Consider the following 18,332-nt stretch of genomic DNA (forward strand, 5'->3'; position numbering starts at 1 on the left):
TGAGCCAGGACAGGTGTCACCGGAGGGTCGTGCAGCCCTGCCTGTCGGTAGCTGGGGAACTGTTGCAGTGAGTGGCTTGTGGAAAAGAAAACCTCATGAAATTTTGATTTGATGGATTTAATGGGCCTCTGATAGCAGAAGGGAGGTATTCTGTCAGATTGAGATGTTCTCGTCTCCAAAGGCTTACACAGCTCAAAAGCAGATGCTGAAAAACCATTCCTGCTTTTGCACAAAGGAAGGATGGAGAGGATGAGTAGTGGCTGCAGGCCCTGAGTAATTGAATTCCATGCGTTTAAGATTTCCAGAGCTGTAAGAGGGGCATGAATGATGATTACCTGCCCAGCTGAGTGCCATACTGTTGGCTCTGTGATTCAGGATAGAAAATATACCAGTATTTAATGCATTATTTTCTTTAATGTAACTTCTGGAATACTGTTTTGTTTACTTTAGTGTTAGAATAGTCCTTAATATTTATGTACGTGGAGCAAATACTTGGATCCCTCTTTGGATATTTAATCAGTTATGGACCCTGCCTGTGACATCAGGTGTCTCTTTTCTAAAACCTGATTCTACAGTATGTGTGCAACTTACTTGTTTATCCCATATATGCAGTAAAGTACCTTTTTATCTAAGGATTTTTTTTTTTATTATGCGCATCAGTGAGAGCGCCAGGAGAGGGGAAAAAGCCCCCAAAACAGATCGCTTGTTGCAGATGCAGAGTAGAAGAGTAATAGGAATAATTTTGAGGGGCCAGCTTTTGAAATAAGGCATTTAAAGCATCAACCAAGATTCATATTTAAAGCATCAGCCAAAGTTATCTTTTTATGTTCTTTCATGATAGTTAAGTAATGTGCTGTGCTTATGGCTTAATCTTGTGTCCCAGGATCGCTTGATTGCCTTACTTGTGTGAAGTTACAACTTGAGCTATTAATTATTTTTTGCATTATAAGCTTCTTCATTGCAGAAGTTGAAGCTTCGCATGTCATCCACCAAGCTTGGTTTATGCTACACTAATTCTGGGTAATTCTTCAAGGCTGCAAGGCACTTGGTAATTTAAAATTGGTGTTTTACTAATGCTTGGTAAAATGCTTGTTGCTTTGTGCCTTCTAAAACACTATTTAAAACCTTTTGATTTGAGGATTAGATGCTCCCTTTTTTATCAGAACGGTACTAGGGGTAAAAAAAAAAAAGATTATTGCTTAAATCTGCACCCCGCTTAGAGAGACCTGTTTCACTAAAGCTATTGACCTTGTGCAGGGACTAGATACCACTGTGTTGAACCGGGGGGCTCCCTGAGCAATGACAACTGACTGCAAATGTTTCCTCGTGATACACTTTACAGTGGTTTGACTAAAAGGGGTTTTGTGTGTGTCGGCTAAAAGGCCTTTATGTTTTCAAGGGTCTTGGAAACTCTCAGAGGGAATATGAAAGGCAGGTCGTGCTCTATAGCATCCGCAACCAGTTACGATACCGGAATAACTTAGGTGAGTAAAGAAGCTAGGTAACTTCTAATTGCTACTCGATTCTTCTGTGTTGAAGCTTGTCTTTACTGTAAAGCTGCAAGAACTAGCCCTGTTCAAAGGTCCCTCCTTCCCTGAAAGTAAACTCTTTAAAATGATAAAACACCAAGAAAAGTCTTGAATTTTGAGTCCATTTGGCAGCTTTTCTAGTGAAGCACTCTTTAAGGTTATTGAATTGCCAGGTGGAACTGAATTCCTGCCGTAGCTATGCTGCACTTTTCCAAGAAATTAAGAGGTGTTAACGGAGGATTGCACTAATAAGGCCTGTCACTAGATGAGATGCAGACAGTGGCCCTGAGTCATGTGAGCTCTTGGCTATGACTTGTTTGCAGACTTTTATTTTGCATTGAGTGCATTCATTCGTCTTCCCAAATTTCATGTCTTCCCAAGTTTCACTAATTAAAAGATAATTTTTTACAGCCTGCATGACTTCTGTCTCAATGGGCCACTTCCTGGTAACCTGTAAAATAAATCTGCATTGTTCTAACATCATCCTTAAAGGCTCTGGGAGTACTTGTGTCATATGTACAAATACTTGGATGCTGAATGCCCTGCATTACTCCTTTGTTTTTCATTTTCTGTCAATTGCCATTATACCATTTCTAATCCTTTTGCTGTAGCACTTTTTTTTTAGTTGAACTTCATAGAACAGTGTCACTTCTTTTTTTCCCCTTGCAGTTAAGCATGTCAAGAAAGATGAACGTAAATATTATGAGGAGCTGTTAAAATACAGTCGAGATCATCTCATGTTGTACCCTTATCATTTGTCTGACATCATGGTAAAAGGTCTGAGAGTAACACCATTTTCATATTACACGGGCATAATGGAGGTGAGTGAAAAACTGTGGCAACAATATGTTGTTACCTGTCCTAGGGGTGTTGGTGATGGTCCTGTAATGTGATGAGGCAGTGTCATGTAGTTTGTTAGCTTTTGGGTAGAGTATGCTAACAAGTAAGGAATCAGTAAGGAAGTTTTCTAGATAGCTACTTGTACCTGCCGTTTTTTCCCTTCTGTTCCTGTAAGCCTTCCAAGAGCTGGACTTTGTCATGTGGAACAGGGTGGGACTCATGCTGAGGCTAGTCTTTCTCTTTTGATGTTTGAGATTGTGACTCTTCAAACTGTAAAAGAAATTCTCATTCTGTTAGATTAATAAAACGAAGAGAATTTCAATTTTTAAAAACCAGCACATTTGAGCCATTATTTTCTTTTTGTTCTCATTCAAAAGGACACTTAACCATATTAGAAGCTTTTCCAAGAGCTAGAAGCAGATCCTTTTCTATGAGAACAAAGATGATTCTGTCATCTTTTCTGTCAGCACTCTGGCAACCTTCTTTTATTTTCATTGGATATCAGAAATGCTTTTTTAATTTTGCGTTTGGTGGTTGCAGACGTAATGGTTTAGTTGTTAGCTTATTCTTTTATCACTGTTAGCAATTCTGTGTGCTGGTGTTTCTTTTTTTTATAGAGACAGATACAGGATTTTTATCTTTGTTATTCTGTCAATCAGCATTCTTTGTAAAGCTTACATTAAACAGAAGTCCCTTTTTTATTTACTTAACTTATTTTGTAATGATTAATCAAATAATAGGCAAGTTTTATAAGGTAGCTGACCTTAATAGATTTGCCTTAAGTTCATTTTGTTCTTAAAAAAAAAAAAGCAGGCAGGATTTTGGACCTGCTTTTCTGAAATGACAACTTTCTTGTTGCAACTAAGTTTTCTTATCTCTTTAAGGATATCATGAACAGTGAAAAAAGCTATGATTCATTACCCAACTTCACTGCTGCTGACTGTGAGTATTATCTAGTTGCATTACTGCTTTCAATGAGTTGGAAATAGCGAGTGATTTTGCAGGCATCTCTTTGCTTGGACATAAGTGTGATAGTGAAAGTGTAGAAGCACTTAAATGGTTATGTTGAGGAGCGTGTGCTCTCCATAGAGAGTTCTGTCCGTACAGTCAGCACTGGAATTGGGCTAGTTTGAGCACCGATAGGTACGGTGCGAAAGCTTGTGCAGCTTCTGTCCTTGGTTGTATTGCATTCCTGTTTGCTTGGGCTTCTGGGTGGAAAGTCTTACTGGCTGTTGTGCATCAGCAAGCTGAGCTGGTGGTCCTTTCTTAGGGCATTTTTTGGCATGTGTTGGACAGAAAGCTTTGGGAAGATGCTGATACTTCTATGAATTAGCATCAGTTTGGTTTGAGAGATGATGTACCAGAAAAAAAGAGAGAAGAGAATCTAGTATTTTGGCACTCCTGGATGTGCCAGGTGTTTTATTCTGTTTTCTATTAGACTGTTGTGGGTATGAGGTGGAAAGATTGCAAAAGCAAAAACATTGAACCTGGTGGAGGAGAACAGGGTAAGAGCCATAGCCTACTGATAAGTCTTACAGAGGAAAGTGCAAACTGCTGGCATAGGGAGGGTGTTAATCAAACCTGGCACTGAGAAGTTATTCATAGCTAAAGACTGCATTCCTCACCTTCTGTATGAATTCATATAGTTCTCTTTAAGGATTTTGTGTAGTCAGGTGAGGAGTAGCCTGCAGCTTTTGAAAACAGTTGAGTTTTTTGGTTTTGTTTTTAAAAGGATATTTTCAGTTAACTGTACTAATATGGTTCTATGTAATGTTGATGCTGGGAAAAACAGAAAAACTTTTTTATTCAGCCCCATGTAGCTTGCTGTGGAAATCTAGTGTTACTCAGAAGAAAGGTTTCCTGGGTTTTTTGAGGTTTGGTTTTGTTCCCTGCCCCAGCAATTCTGTTATTTTAGCACCAGCTGCAGGTCAGTTACTGAAGTATAATTGTTAAACATCTTTTTTGACATCTTGCCATAAAAACTAGCATCAGACTAGAAAGTTGGACTTAACCCATATTATGTCTCAGTTTTAAAACTAATGACTAGTTTTCCAGTATCTGTTCATAGTACCTTAATGGTTGAAGGGTAGAGATTATAGAATTAGATTCTGATTCAGTTTAACTCAACTAGATATTAATAATTTTCCTTAGAGGCTTACGTGGTGTGCTCTAATTCTTAGAGTTCTAATCCAGTGCAGGGTGTGGGACTTACTAGGGGGAGGAGAAACTTTTGACCAAAATCTGGTGCAACTTTAGTTCTGTTAATTTGAAGCATAGTTATTACCTCATGATATGCGTGTAGGAGAGAAAGGGGTGGATTATTCCCTGCTACCTCATGACTTGAGAGATATGAGGTATGGGGGTTATTTTAACCTGTGCAGAGTAGATGAATGGGGATTGATTCTGGGTTTAGATGCATGTTGTCATCTATCAAATACAGTTAAAACTGATTTTAGCTTCTATAACTATCCTTTTATTTTGGGAAGAAAAAGTAATTAAATATTATTTTAGAAGTAGGTCTGATTCTTTGAAGAATGTTTTATGTATCTTCAGCTTAAACACATCTTAAGAAAAAGAAAACATTGCTTATTTTTCAGGTCTAAGACTTCTTGGTATAGGAAGAAACCAGTACATAGATCTAATGAACCAATGTAGGTCTTCAAAAGTAAGTCTGTCTTTAGTTTCCTCTCCCTTTCCTTCTCCCCCACCCTTCCCCACTATTATTTCATAGGAAAAGAAGAATGGAATAATTTCATGGATCTGGCTAGTTTAACAGTATGGCTAATTGATTGGGACATAGCACATTGCTGATTATATTGTTTCCCGAAGTTAACGAAGAGCTTTTTAATTTAAAATCAAAGCATGCTAAAGAAAAGGATATTCAGCACTATGTCTCCTCCCCCCCGCCCCTGCACACTGTATGTGCATACTCTATAGCACCAGTTAATTCATGTCTCCTGGCCAGTATAAACATGGAATAATGATACTGGTTCTGGAAGAACTGTTCTATGTTTTTATGGGTGTAGCTGAGATCAGAGTTTATTCTGGGGCAGTTGTCCATCCAGCTGTAAATTTTTGTAGTATGTATGTTTTTCTCTGAGGCAATGGTAATGAGTCTGAGCAGGCATCCTTGCATGTGAACAGCATGTATGGAAAACATTGTAATGACTGTTGATGGAAGTAGGCCCTTTAGTTTGCAACAGTTCCTTTCCTTCTTCAGGAAACTCATAAGTGCTCTTGCAGTAGCTTCACAGTGGTCCTTCAGAAAAAAGTGTGCCTACTTAAATAGGACATTGGTAGAGTGAACCAAAAAGTAATGGCTATACAATGGAAGAGAAGCTATTTAGGTCGATAAATAAACAGTATCTTCTAGTTTTTCTTTCTTGGATTGAAATTGACTGTACTTTTTTAGCACTGTGCTTACTGAGAATGTGGGGTACATTGTCTTTGAAAGTGAATAAAATATAATCCTAAATTATTTTTTTTAAGATCATTGAACTTCTTTAAAATACCCCATTTGTATACTTTGTTTTCTGTGCTCTCTTACCTGTCCACATTAGAAAATGTCATAAATAGTTTAAATTTGGACTTGATCCTGATGTGTTTGAATAATGTGGTTTTTAATTAGTGACACATAAAATGTGAATGAAAATATGGGTTTATGGGAAGGCTTAACAGTATCAGTTGTAAATAATTTTTCCTTCCCATTTTTGCATGATTTGGGAGAGGAGGGAAGCTTTTACTAAATGACAAGTATTTGTGTGTATCCAGTCTGTGAATATGTGGTACTTAAAAATGGATTTTTGTAAAAATCAGTTTATATAAAGGTAAATGGCTGACTGCACATGTGAAGTGCTCTTTATTACTATCTCAAATGGACTGTACCACTGCAGAAATTTTTCAGAAGGAAAACTGCTCATGATCTGTTACCTGTGAAACCCGTGGAGATTGCTATAGAAGCTTGGTGGGTTGTGCAGTCTGGCTACATCACTGAGGATGACATCAAGGTATTTTAGTATAGGATGCATCTCTGATTTTGGTTGAATACTGATAGTCCCTGAAAACAGGGACTTCCCTTTGTGTAGAATACACAAAGATTATGTTGCAGGTCTATAAGAACTCTTTTATGGAAATACAGATTGGAACTGATGGAAATGGTGGTGTTTTCTTTGTTGACATGCTCTGTCCTTCCCCTCCTTTTGTACTTTATGCATTATGTACAGTGCTGAGGTGGTTTTGCATCAACCAATCTGTGGTAACTAATGTGCGTGATAATGTGCTTTGTAGGGAACAAGCAACAAAATATGCTTTCTTAAATTTTGTATTTAAGCCCTGAAGGTGAAGATTCAGTCAAAACTGAACTGCCAGTATAATTAGAATCAGAATGTTAGTGGACTCCTTTTGATATGTATTTTCATTGTTTCTGCTCCTTGTGCCTCGTTTTTGTCATTGCACATGAAAACTTGTGAGCTGACTTAATGTTTCATCCTCATTCTACTTCCATTCTCACAGTTTCTTTTTACAGTCAGCTAGTCATTTGATCTGGATTTAATTCCTTCTTTGTAAGTCTTTTGTTTAGACTGGAACATATTTAAAGCAGTGATGGAATCTTTTTTTGGCTACTATTTGGAATATCTTAGGCAGTGGCTACTTATATTCTCACATCTCACCAACCCAGAGTAGTTAACCTGGAGCATGTTACTTTGACATTGTAATGGACCACTTCCTAGAACGGTTCTAGCTGTGTGGCTGGACACTCAGTATGGCAGTTTTAAAGAGCAGACCTGTCATACTGTGGACTTCACTTGCCAAATACCTGTGCAATTAAGTACTGTTCCTAGAGCATGCATAATTTTGTGCAGGGACAAGAGTAAAAAAATTTTAAGACTTTAACAGGGACTGCAGTGAATTCTTCAGTGAAAATATTTTTATTAAGAACATGGGTTACTTATATTCTTACATTACTTATGACTGATTTGAGGCTGACATGTTTGGGATTTTTTGAGCGGTATTAAATAAGTTGCATAGACTCATTACTACAAAAGACTAACATGATTTCTTTTACCTAGATTTGTACTACGTCGGAGAAGTCTGCTATTGATAAAATAATTGATTCAGGTCCTCAGCTTGCTGGTTCATTAGACTACAATGTAGTTCACAGTAAGTTTTTAATGAACAATCCTTTTCTGTTTGTAGATCTTGCTCAGTAAATTCTGAGAGTATTGTCTTAAAAACTAGGAATAAAATGGGATGTAGGCAGCTAAAGCGTAAGAGGAGGTGGAGGAAAATACTCAAGAGCTTGCACAGACTGCAGTCTGTATCTTGTAAATTGTTTACCAGTGAGCCATTAGCAGCAGTTGTTCTGTTATTGTTTGATTCAACAAATTCTTTCATTAGAAACTGTCAGTAAAGATTACGGGGGAGGGGGATGTAGATGAGGACAAGAAAAACTAAAATTTAAAATGTCAGAATTGGTAATCCTGGGTGCTAAAACTTCACTCCTTGCTTTTCAAAGAAGGAGAATTTTTGTGATTCTTTTTTAAATACTGTTTGAACACCATAAAAATGGGGCTTAAATCTAAGAAGCTGTCTTGCTTCTCAAAGGTCTGCAACTGTTACTGAAAAATAGTGAGCACGTGTCTTCTTGTTTCAGCATAACAACTATAAGATATAGACAAATCATATTAGGCAAGGGAGTACAAATTCACTGACAAACTCCTCCTTGAGAAGTCAGTCTGTAAATGCTTGCCTTGCTACAAGCAATTGACCTGTGTGCTGTACTTCTGTTAATAAATTGAAGCAGAATTCCACTGTCTGTTACTGAAGCAGAAAAACCTAATAAAACCAAAAGTGGGGTAGGTGAAATTAAAGCTCTGGAGTCGATTGGAAACAGTATAGGGCTTAAGGAAATCTGAATTCAGAAAACATTTATTGATCTTCCTCTATACATGGCCTGGTGTTGCTTGTGGAGAGGGTTACAGCTCAGGTTTAGTAGGTTTAGAAGGATCTAGTATACGTTTCTACCCTAACTCATGGGTAGAAAAAGAACGTACAGTCGATTAATATAATGGACTGCCAGTAGGATGGGATTTTATGGGGAGAGAGGGCTGTTTAGTCCAAACTATGATGCCATCAATACATTTCTGGTACAATAACTAAGAATGTATCAACTACGAGAGCTGAATCTGAAGGACAGTGAAAAGCACCCTTAGCGTGATGATGGCTTGTAATGCCACCCCAATCCATTAAAGCTGGTTTGTTGATAGGTATTGGTTTGCACAGCTGTGTATGTGTCACTGCACATGCTGAACAGTGGTTGTACAGCATGAATTCAGGTTAGTTGTTGGTGTATTTTATTCAAGATCTAATGGGGGGGGAGTGATATATTATAGATAAATACCTATATATAAACACACACTATAGCTGGACTGAGCTGTGTATGTGAAACAACCTGACAATTTCGCTTCGTGTATTTAATAACACTTTGCCTGAGGGTTGTTGGCACACTTCCAACATCAAAGGAATCACTGACAATAAATTTGGCTTATTTTATACTGTGTAATTTAGCTGTATGCTTTACTATTAGAGTACAGCTGTTATAAACCTTATACTCTAAAGAGAACCATGCTGAAATGTTTTGCCCTTCCTAAAAAACTTCTCCCTGGCTTATCTACTCTGCAGGACTCAGTTGAGATGCTTAGTGCTCAAATCAGGCTCATGTGGGGAAAGTGTAGTTTAAAATCTACCATATTATCATCCTTATTGTATGCAATGTCCCGCTGTATCTGCTGCAGTTTTGCTGACACTGTTGAACTGTCCCAGAATTTATTTTTACAGTTGTGTAAAAAAGACTTTCGGTGAAGATATGTGGGAAGGACATGTGAGGACCATCAGAACCGATGTGATTTAGTTTGTATCCATGCTAAAAAGTGTGTGACTTCCAGCCTGAGTTAGGGCAGGACCAAAATGTAGCCAGTACCCTCAACTGACAAAACTAATTCAGGACAATAAAACCCACTTCTTGACAGTACAGTGGCGATGGTGAAAAAACGAACTTAACATTTAGGTGGGGGCACACTAATCTTTGTCAAATGTTGCTGCTTCAACCTGTGGTTTTTCTACTGAGCTGAGTTGTCCTGAAAGTACTTGTAGAGCTCCAAGTTTTCTGCATCAAGTAAAGAGCTCTGGTTTAGGGTGACACCGGTTTAATATTAGATGTGGTTTACTGATCCATGCATTGCAAAGTAATATTCTACTGCAGAGGCTATTAGGAAAAGTTACTTGAAATTCTGAATTAGCTGATGGGGACGTCTACAGTGTATCATTAGTATTTTGGAAAATGCTTTTTCTAAAATGATGTGCTTTTATTTATAAAGGTTTGTATAACAAAGGATTTATTTACCTTGATGTACCAATATCTGATGACAGCTGTATAGCAGGTAAGTAAATATTTAATGGTGTTAAACCCATGTCGTCTTGGATTAATTTCATTTATCCTGTAGTTGTCCGTCTTGGAAGCTGCTTGTCTGTGTGTATGAGTTTGCTTAAACAAAATATTTGAGCTATGAAAATTTTTCCTGACTGAATGTTTTCAACCATATTAAAGCATTGGTTTTATTGTGTATAGGATTTATTTCAACTGAATTCTTAGGTTATTTTGTGTACATATTGAGGTAAGATGAGATTCTTCTAAAGATTCATAGCATGAATCAATAAGGACCCTCCTGCACGTCTGATGAAAAAGAATAGTGTAGAGAAATGTAGTTGCCTTGCCAAAAGGATGTGGGTTTTTGACTCCTATTTTCTAGACAGACGCAACTTTTTTATAGATACCAGTTCCATCCTTGGCAGTCTTGTCATCTCAACTATAGTCATGCGCTGAGTCCGGGGACTACGTAGGAGCTTAAACTAGCACAGCATATGGCTGCCCTTTGAACAATGCATTATGGTATGCTAGGTCTCGGAGGTTTCAGAATTCAGCATAATCTGCAAAGACATAAATCTCTTGGACCCTGGCCATGCATAAGTACCTGTCATTGCTGTAGTAGAGATCAGTTAAGGGAAAGTCCATTTTGGGAGGAAAATAGCTTTGGGAGTCTTAGTTCTGGAGTATGTAGGTGGGGTGGTTTTTTTGGTGTCCCGCTCCAGTCAGAGCCATGATTTAATCTCCATCCACAATACAACATCATTTTATGAGCTGGGTGACTGGAAATTATGTGTAGTGGATGAGCTGGAGACTGTAAGGCTTTGATGTGAGGTAGAGTGGGTTTAGTTTTTATAAGAAAACACATTGACAACCATTACAAGGAGTGGGAGAATTTTAAATACCATGTATGGTATCTTTAGACTTTTATTATTTGTGACTGGATAATCCTCAAAATTAAAGGTACCATGAAAACTAAACAAGGGTAAATTTATTTTTCTGTTTTTATGCAGTTTCAGTTTAATAAAGTAAGTTACCAAATTGTAATTTTGCAACTAATTATTCTTTTCAGTGCCACCACTTGAAGGTTTTGTGATGAATAGAGTGCAGGGTGATTACTTTGAAACACTCCTGTACAAGATATTTGTTTCAATAGATGAACACACTAATGTGGCAGAGGTAAGTAAAACTTACCCTGTGTTAGGCAGATAGGAAAACCTGAAAGGGCCCAAAGTGCACTGCTGAAAATACTTAAGGCAGAGATATGGACTGATATCAAGTGATCTTATTTAGAGGTATTGCTGGGCTTAAGATCCAACCTGTTTCTTTTAATATTGAGTGCAACTTTTATAGGCTTGAAGGACTACCTTCAATTCAGTGAAACAATTCCATCACCTGGAATGAATTTGCACAAGGGTGACTAATATAGACTATTTTATACAAGCTAGAACTGGAACAGTCTGTTTTCCCACTGTCCTAATGAGATTGGTTCTGTTTTGCTAGTGTGAAATAAAAAATAAATTTTTTTCTTTGGCAGTGAAAACATGCAGGGTGTAACTTTTGCATAAGTATTTATAATTTTAATATGAGAAATATGTTTTCATAAGGTTTTATTTGCAGACTTCATGAATAAGCACCTGAAAAATACCCATTGGATATATCTGGTGTTTGTTTTCCTCTTTGCATTTCTTCTGATACGCATGATTAAACTAGAAATTACACAGTGGAAGATAATCTCGTATTTCTTTTGCATGCTTTCAAGTGGGACAATTCTGAGATTTCATACCCCTTTATATTGCTTTTGGTGAAGACACAATTGCTCTTACTGGTGCAGACTGGGTTTAAAAATAAAGAAAACCAACAAAAACATGCTGAAGCCCACAAGTGGTGAATTACCCTGCATTGTGAATACTGTATTGTTGATTCTCTTTTTTTCTGTTTTTTTTTTTTTTTTTTTTTTTAGCTTGCAAACGTCCTAGAGATTGATTTGTCTTTAGTAAAGGTATGTGTGTATAATGCATCTGTGGAACATGATGTGGAAAGTTCATTGTCCTGCAGCCTGGTTTCATACAGCAGTTCCTTATTACGTGTATGTGTGTTTGTATATTTCTTTAGAATGCTGTGTCCATGTATTGTCGGTTAGGCTTTGCTCATAAAAAAGGCCAAGTAATAAACCTGGATAATCTTCATCCATCGTGGAAGAATGTTCCTTCAGTAAACAGACTAAAGTAAGTGTCTCCGTTTTTTCACAGGACTTATTTTTCTCATTGAAGAGAAAGCTAGAACCAAAATCTGATTGTAAAGCTATTGGTTGCTTCCTTTGACTTCTGCAACAACTAGTCTCATTTGGCTTTCTAATGTATATAATGGTGCAAGAATGCTTGATCTTTTTAACCTGAGGGTAAGGGGTGGTAGTTTACCCTGTAAGTCTAATGTACTACTCTTACTGCTGTTATTTATTACTGAATTTTTGACCTTTAAATGCCTAGTTGTTCACTTTTGAAGCAGACAAGCGTACATTTGCTTTACACTCCTGGGGCCAGAAATAATAGCTGTTACTGTGCTAGTTCAGAGACAATGTCTCTTGGCACTGCTGGCAGTGAATGTGGACATAAGGTTTGCTTGCTTGCTTGCTGTCAGGTCCAATTGCAGTTCTGTCATTGACACTCTTACATATATGTATATCTATATCAAATACTGGGAAAGTGATGTTAACACCAGTCAACAAAGGGTTCTTCAAACTGGAGTGCCAAGTTGCATTAATTAAGAATTGTCAGGCACTTCTAGTTCAACATCTATTAAGTCATCTAAAATGACTGCTATGCCTGAGTGTTCTTTAATGTTAATTCACACTGTAAGAACAAAGTGAATTTCTGTTGGATTCTTCATCAGCAATGGTGGTTTGATTTTTCAGATCTCTCTTTCAAAATCTGGTATTATCAAACCCTCAAACTTTTCTGCTGAAGCTAAAGCAGGTCTCTGAGGGACATCAAGCTTGACTGGTTTAGGACTTAGATGTATTGAAAGGCACATATGGGGTATGTCTATGCATGGACAACTAGCACTGGAAGGCAGAGATACTCCTCTGGTGCTGCAGTGACCAACAGATGTGGATTTTAATTCACATTAATAGGAGTACTTTGGACCCTCAAAAGATGCTGCTTTCATGGGACAGTGGGGAAAACAGAAGCCCTATACAGGAAGCTGGGTCATCAGCCACAGATACAGATACCAACAGTCAAGATGATCCAGGTTAGCACTAACAGTAAATTTTAATACACTAAGGTCAGTTATTTTTATATGTCTTGAGTGCCATAGGCTCTAAAGTGGTCTAGAAACAAGTGAAACAGATTGTGTAGATCCTTTCTTCATATGGAATATACAGGTGGGGAGGTGGTGCCTACTTCTTGGTTTAAAGTTCTTCAGCCTCATCTTCAGAAGAAAGCTGTTTGGCTAATCTGTATTCTGGATATCAATTGATGTAAAGATACCAATTTCTTAATGATGTTGATCAATAGTTTAGTAGTGATAAGGGGATTCTGTTCTACTCAGTATGATGATAACTAATTTTCTTTTTTTTTTTAAAAGCTTTCACTTAAACTTGATGATTTTAATTTTAAATAAAACACAGATGGTCATATATTTTCTTTTTGTTCTCTATCAGCTGAAACAGCCAGTGTGAGCAGCCTGAATCTGTCTAGCGGACACACAAAGCGTATCGCCTTCCTGTTTGATTCTACTCTCACTGCCTTTTTAATGATGGGAAATCTTTCACCAGTACGTCAGAACTGTTCGATGTATTATGCCAAGAATAAATATGCAGAGCTTTCTCACAGAATCACAGGTTGGAAGGGACCTCAGGGATCATCTAGTCCAACCTTTTTAAGAGCTCAGTCTAGACAAGATGGCCCAGCACCCTGTCCAGATGACTCTTGAAAATGTCCGACATGGCCAACTCAACCACTTCCTGGGGAGATTATTCCAATAGTTGACTGTTCTCACTGTGAAAATTTCCCTCTCATGTCAAATCGGAATCTCCCCAAGAGCAACTTGTGTCCATTCCCCCTTGTCCTCTCCATGGGACTCCTTGTGAAAAGGGAGTCTCCATCTTCTTTGTAGCTACCCCTTAAGTCCTGGTACATGGTGATGAGATCCCCTCTAAGCTTCCATTTCTCAAGGCAGAGCAAACCCAGTTCTCCCAGCCTATCCTCATATGGCAGCTTTCCAGTCGTTTGATCATCTTGGTGGCCCTTCTCTGGACCCCTTCCAGCCTGCCACATCCTTTTTGTATAGTGGGGACCAGAACTGTACACAGGACTCCAGGTGTGACCTGACAAGCGCTGAGTAGAGCGGGATGATGACTTCTTTCTCTCTGCTGGTGATGCCCTTTTTGATGCAAGCCAGCATCCTGTTGGCCTTCTTGGCCGCAGCAGCACACTGTTCGCTCATGTTGAGCTTCCTGTCCACCAGGACCCCAGGTCCCTTTCCACAGAGCTGCTCTCCAGCCAGGTGGATCCCAGTCTGTGCTGCACTCCTGGATTATATACCTTGACTTGAATATAATACAGCTGTAATTATTTTTAGAACTTCTGTATTGTTTGTTGTTAAGAAATGCTTTTGCTTAAATAAAACTTCTGCTTGCCCATTACATGCTCAAAGAATTAAAGTAGTTTTGTTTTGCTGTTACAGAATTTGAAAAGTCATGCAGTCACTATGTTTGAAGTTGGGAAACTGTCTGATGAGAGTCTTGACAGCTTCTTGGTGGAGCTGGAAAAGGTAATCTGTTACATATTTGATCATATGCTTTTTCAGTGCTTGAAGTGTAAAGGAGCAAAAACCCCCCAGTATTTTCATTGTGTAAACCTGCTTATTTAGCAATACAATGATAAGAACCTAAGTGATTCAGGTAAAATGTTTCTTATTCACAGCATTTATACCTCTAGTGACTTTCAAGGACACACCATGCACGTACATGAATGTGATCAGTCTGGTGAGGAAAGTGAGTTTGTGAAGCTATGTTTGCCCGAGTCTGTGTGTGTACACACCTGCATCAGGGCTTGTTCAATGGCAGTCACATTCTGTTTAGAAAGCTGGTATGTTTCTGAAAGTCTGCACACCATTTTTGTAGGAAAATTTGGCCGTTATGTGCTGGGAAGTTTAACTCATCCACTTTTTAAAAATACTTCTGGAAGGACAACTGTAGAATTAGGTAGGAGGATGGCTGTTGATTGCTGTATCCTTTTATACCAGTCAGGATGACTGGATGTTTAAATACTTTTTCTAAAGACTGAGTTGTAGCTCTGATTTATAGATGTTGTCTTTGTATACTTTCTGACTGTTTGACTAGCATGGCCAAGACTCACTTTTCGTTTAATAGTTGCTGTAAATCACCTTTGCATAAAAGCTGCAGGGTTGTTACTCAATTACAAAGCTTTAAAATGCTAATTTGTTAATCTTCCTCTTGTGTAATTGATGCTTGTGGAAACAACATGCCGCTTATATGCATTTGTTTTGCTTCTTGTGTAGGTTCAAAGCACAGGCGAAGGGGAAGCACAGCGGTACTTTGATCATGCACTTACACTGCGAAACACAATACTGTTTTTGCGGCATAATAAAGACCTAGGGGCACAAGCTGTACAGCCTGATCAACCAAATAACGGTACTGTGAACACTTTTGAGGAAATTATTCTAAGTTTGTTTACTTATCTGGCATGGACTCAGCTTTCTGATTAAGCTGCTATTTCAGAAAGCAATCTGCATCCTAGTTTAAAAATATTTTGAAGCCCAAACATTGCTTTTTCAGTATTATTTGAGCCTGCATTACTGAGTTTGCCTGTTGAATGACAGATTTGGTTGCCAAGGCTTGGACTTCACATCCAAAGAAACAGATTAAAGCATAATGATCTTAAAGATCTTTTCCAATCTAAATGGTTGTATGGTTCTAAATGATGGCAAGACAAGCTGACTTGCAAAAGAGATTCGTTTTCAGAAGCATGCGTTTTGAAACCATAATAAAGAAATCATTATTTTTTTCAGACACAGTTCTGTCAAAGAAACATTTTTCAAGGCTGAAAGGGAGTGTATTCTTATTATAATGGGGATAGGTTAGATTTTTTTAAAAAAAAAAATCTGACTTCCTCAGTATCTCTGTGCTTATTTCCTGGGATCACTTAGTTGGTGAGGAGCAAGCTGTAGTGCTAAAGTTATGTACAGATATATTAAAATTCTCCCCAATAATTTAGAACTTAGTTGTGGAAAATATTGTATTTATGGCTTAGCAGGGGAGAATGGAAAATCTGAGATAATATGTTGGGTGTATGTTCCATCTCAGGTGATAATTTAAGAATCTTACATTTTCAACATAGGGTTTCCCTTGGACCTCTTACGATGTGAGAGTTTGCTTGGCTTGGATCCAGCTACCTGCAGCAGAGTTCTCAACAAAAATTATACTCTGCTGGTTTCCATGGCACCGCTCACCAATGAAATTCGACCTATTAGCAGCTGTACGCCCCAGGTGAAAAAATACTGGTCTTTTTCCCCCCTGCTACCAAGTAATATAATATCTCTTAAGCTCTGTTTTGGATACATCTGTTAGATGTCCCTTTTAAAGAGACTCAATTATTGGTGTGAAGAATATTATTGCAATTAATCTAAAAAGAAGTGTTTAGTGAGGGAAAAATGGGAATACTTAGGAAAAATAAGTTTAATTTATTAACAGTTTATCAGTTCAAGTAGACTCAATGACAGATATTTTGTTCTTGAATTTATATTAGTAGAAAATACCTTACTGTCTTCTTTCTATAGTCTTGCAAAGTGCCTAGAATATCATCAGTAGCAGAGTAATACATTTGAACTCCTGTGCTGCAAAACTAGGTTTTTATTTCTCTAAAACTGTTGATTCTTAAGTTGACATTTGTACATATAAAGGTTGCAATATTAGGTTCTTTCTAATTTCTTGACTAATCTCTTCAGCATATTGGACCTGCGATACCAGAAGTCAGTTCAGTTTGGTTCAAGCTATATATTTACCATATAACTGGACAAGGACCGCCCTCTCTGTTGCTCTCCAAAGGAACACGTCTTCGAAAGCTTCCAGACATTTTTCAGGTAGTGTATGCACGGATTTATTCTCCCTCCCTTCCCCATACATTTCAGAGAGATCCTGTACGCTATTCAGAGGTAACAGTTGAAGCCAGAGGTATAATGCATTGATGTACCTTTTCTAGAAGCAAGTTTTATGTAGCATCTCGTTTTGTTTTCTTTCTAGGTTCTAAAAAGGAATGCTATTTATGTCTCTCTTCTTGTCACAATGTGACTCTAGTGTATTTGATGCCACCCCTTTCAATTTTAGCGTAAAATGTGGTACAGCAGTCATTGTGAATATAGGTTTGTAAGCCCACCCTTAGAGTTACAAAGATGTAGATGAGCTATATCAAAAGATAGAAACATAGTATATTGTGCTCATTCTAGTATTATATAAGAAAGGACACCTCTGCGTACAACTTTGCCGGGTTTACAAGATGGCTAAGATGATCATTTCCAGTTTGTCCACTGTAGAAATCTGTGATAGAGACTTTGAAGTTCTAGATTGTAATTTTCCATACAGCTTAAATGACAGAATAATTTAGTAAAGGTTGCACTAGGTTGGACAAAAGGTCTTCCTCAACCACTAGCCTGTCTCTAGCAGTGGCTAGAAGTAGGAAGAATAAACACAATATGTAATACTTCCTCTTAAGGCCTTTCCATTCCTTCCCATGTTCTGGTCTGGAACTTCCTGAGCTGTATGTGATTTTTGTGTATATAGAGATTGAGACTGGAATTCTTGTCTCTGCAGTGATCAGTTGTTCTCCTGAATTCCTTCCAGCCTTGAATCCACCTAACTTATTAGTATCTATACAGTGCTTTGGCAAGGAGTCCCACAAAACAGTGCAGGCGATCGACTCATGCCTGAAAGACTTCAGGTGCTGCCTTCCCCCGTTCTGTCTCTGAGATGCTAATAAGGCCAAATGTGCCACAAAGGAGTACTGTTAGGTATTCTGTATGCTAGGCAAACCTAAGTGGAAGTGGCCTTGGCAACCTCTAAAAGTTGAGAGGTTGAACCAAAAATTGTTGTATCTATTGACTTTGATTTGAAATGTTGCAGATGCTTAGCAGTGCTTGGGTCTTGTGGCTCACAATGGAATTTGTAAAATAATATTGTTCAAATTTAAAATTGCAGAGAGGCCTCTACAGTTTTCATCTCATCATTCTGAGTAGATACTTGAGCTAAATATATTAGAATGGTATGTAGGGGTGTGTGTTCTTCCATGTACCTACATCAGCAGTCATCTCTGGCTCTAGGATTTGTAGATGTATTTTTCATTCCTCAAACCTCTTTCACATGTCCCTGTCTTTTCTAGTTTGAAAATATTTTGTAGATACTTCTATTTCTAAGACTTACTTTAAGATAACATAGGATTAAGTGAATCATCTTCTGGCAAAGAAGTCATTTTGTAAGGCCATTGGTGATGAGGTTGATTCAAACCTTGGTCTGTCATTAG

The 18,332-nt window shown here is 37.9% G+C and overlaps 1 protein-coding gene across 1 annotated transcript in view; it reads left to right on the top strand.

Annotated features, from left to right (window-relative positions):
- Nucleotides 1–18,332, top strand: part of FAM91A1 (family with sequence similarity 91 member A1) — a 29,918-nt gene that overhangs the window by 653 nt on the left and 10,933 nt on the right. Inside the window, exons 2-17 of the mRNA XM_075085759.1 lie at nt 1,400–1,484; nt 2,199–2,350; nt 3,254–3,311; nt 4,967–5,034; nt 6,263–6,376; nt 7,439–7,529; nt 9,746–9,808; nt 10,865–10,971; nt 11,756–11,794; nt 11,908–12,020; nt 12,926–13,044; nt 13,457–13,569; nt 14,482–14,568; nt 15,319–15,451; nt 16,158–16,306; nt 16,765–16,899. Coding sequence (XP_074941860.1) covers nt 1,400–1,484; nt 2,199–2,350; nt 3,254–3,311; nt 4,967–5,034; nt 6,263–6,376; nt 7,439–7,529; nt 9,746–9,808; nt 10,865–10,971; nt 11,756–11,794; nt 11,908–12,020; nt 12,926–13,044; nt 13,457–13,569; nt 14,482–14,568; nt 15,319–15,451; nt 16,158–16,306; nt 16,765–16,899 — 1,626 coding nt within the window. The remainder of the gene's footprint in view (nt 1–1,399; nt 1,485–2,198; nt 2,351–3,253; nt 3,312–4,966; nt 5,035–6,262; nt 6,377–7,438; nt 7,530–9,745; nt 9,809–10,864; nt 10,972–11,755; nt 11,795–11,907; nt 12,021–12,925; nt 13,045–13,456; nt 13,570–14,481; nt 14,569–15,318; nt 15,452–16,157; nt 16,307–16,764; nt 16,900–18,332) is intronic.

The sequence above is a fragment of the Phalacrocorax aristotelis genome, chromosome 2, assembly GCF_949628215.1.
Source record: "Phalacrocorax aristotelis chromosome 2, bGulAri2.1, whole genome shotgun sequence".
NCBI lineage: Eukaryota > Metazoa > Chordata > Aves > Suliformes > Phalacrocoracidae > Phalacrocorax > Phalacrocorax aristotelis.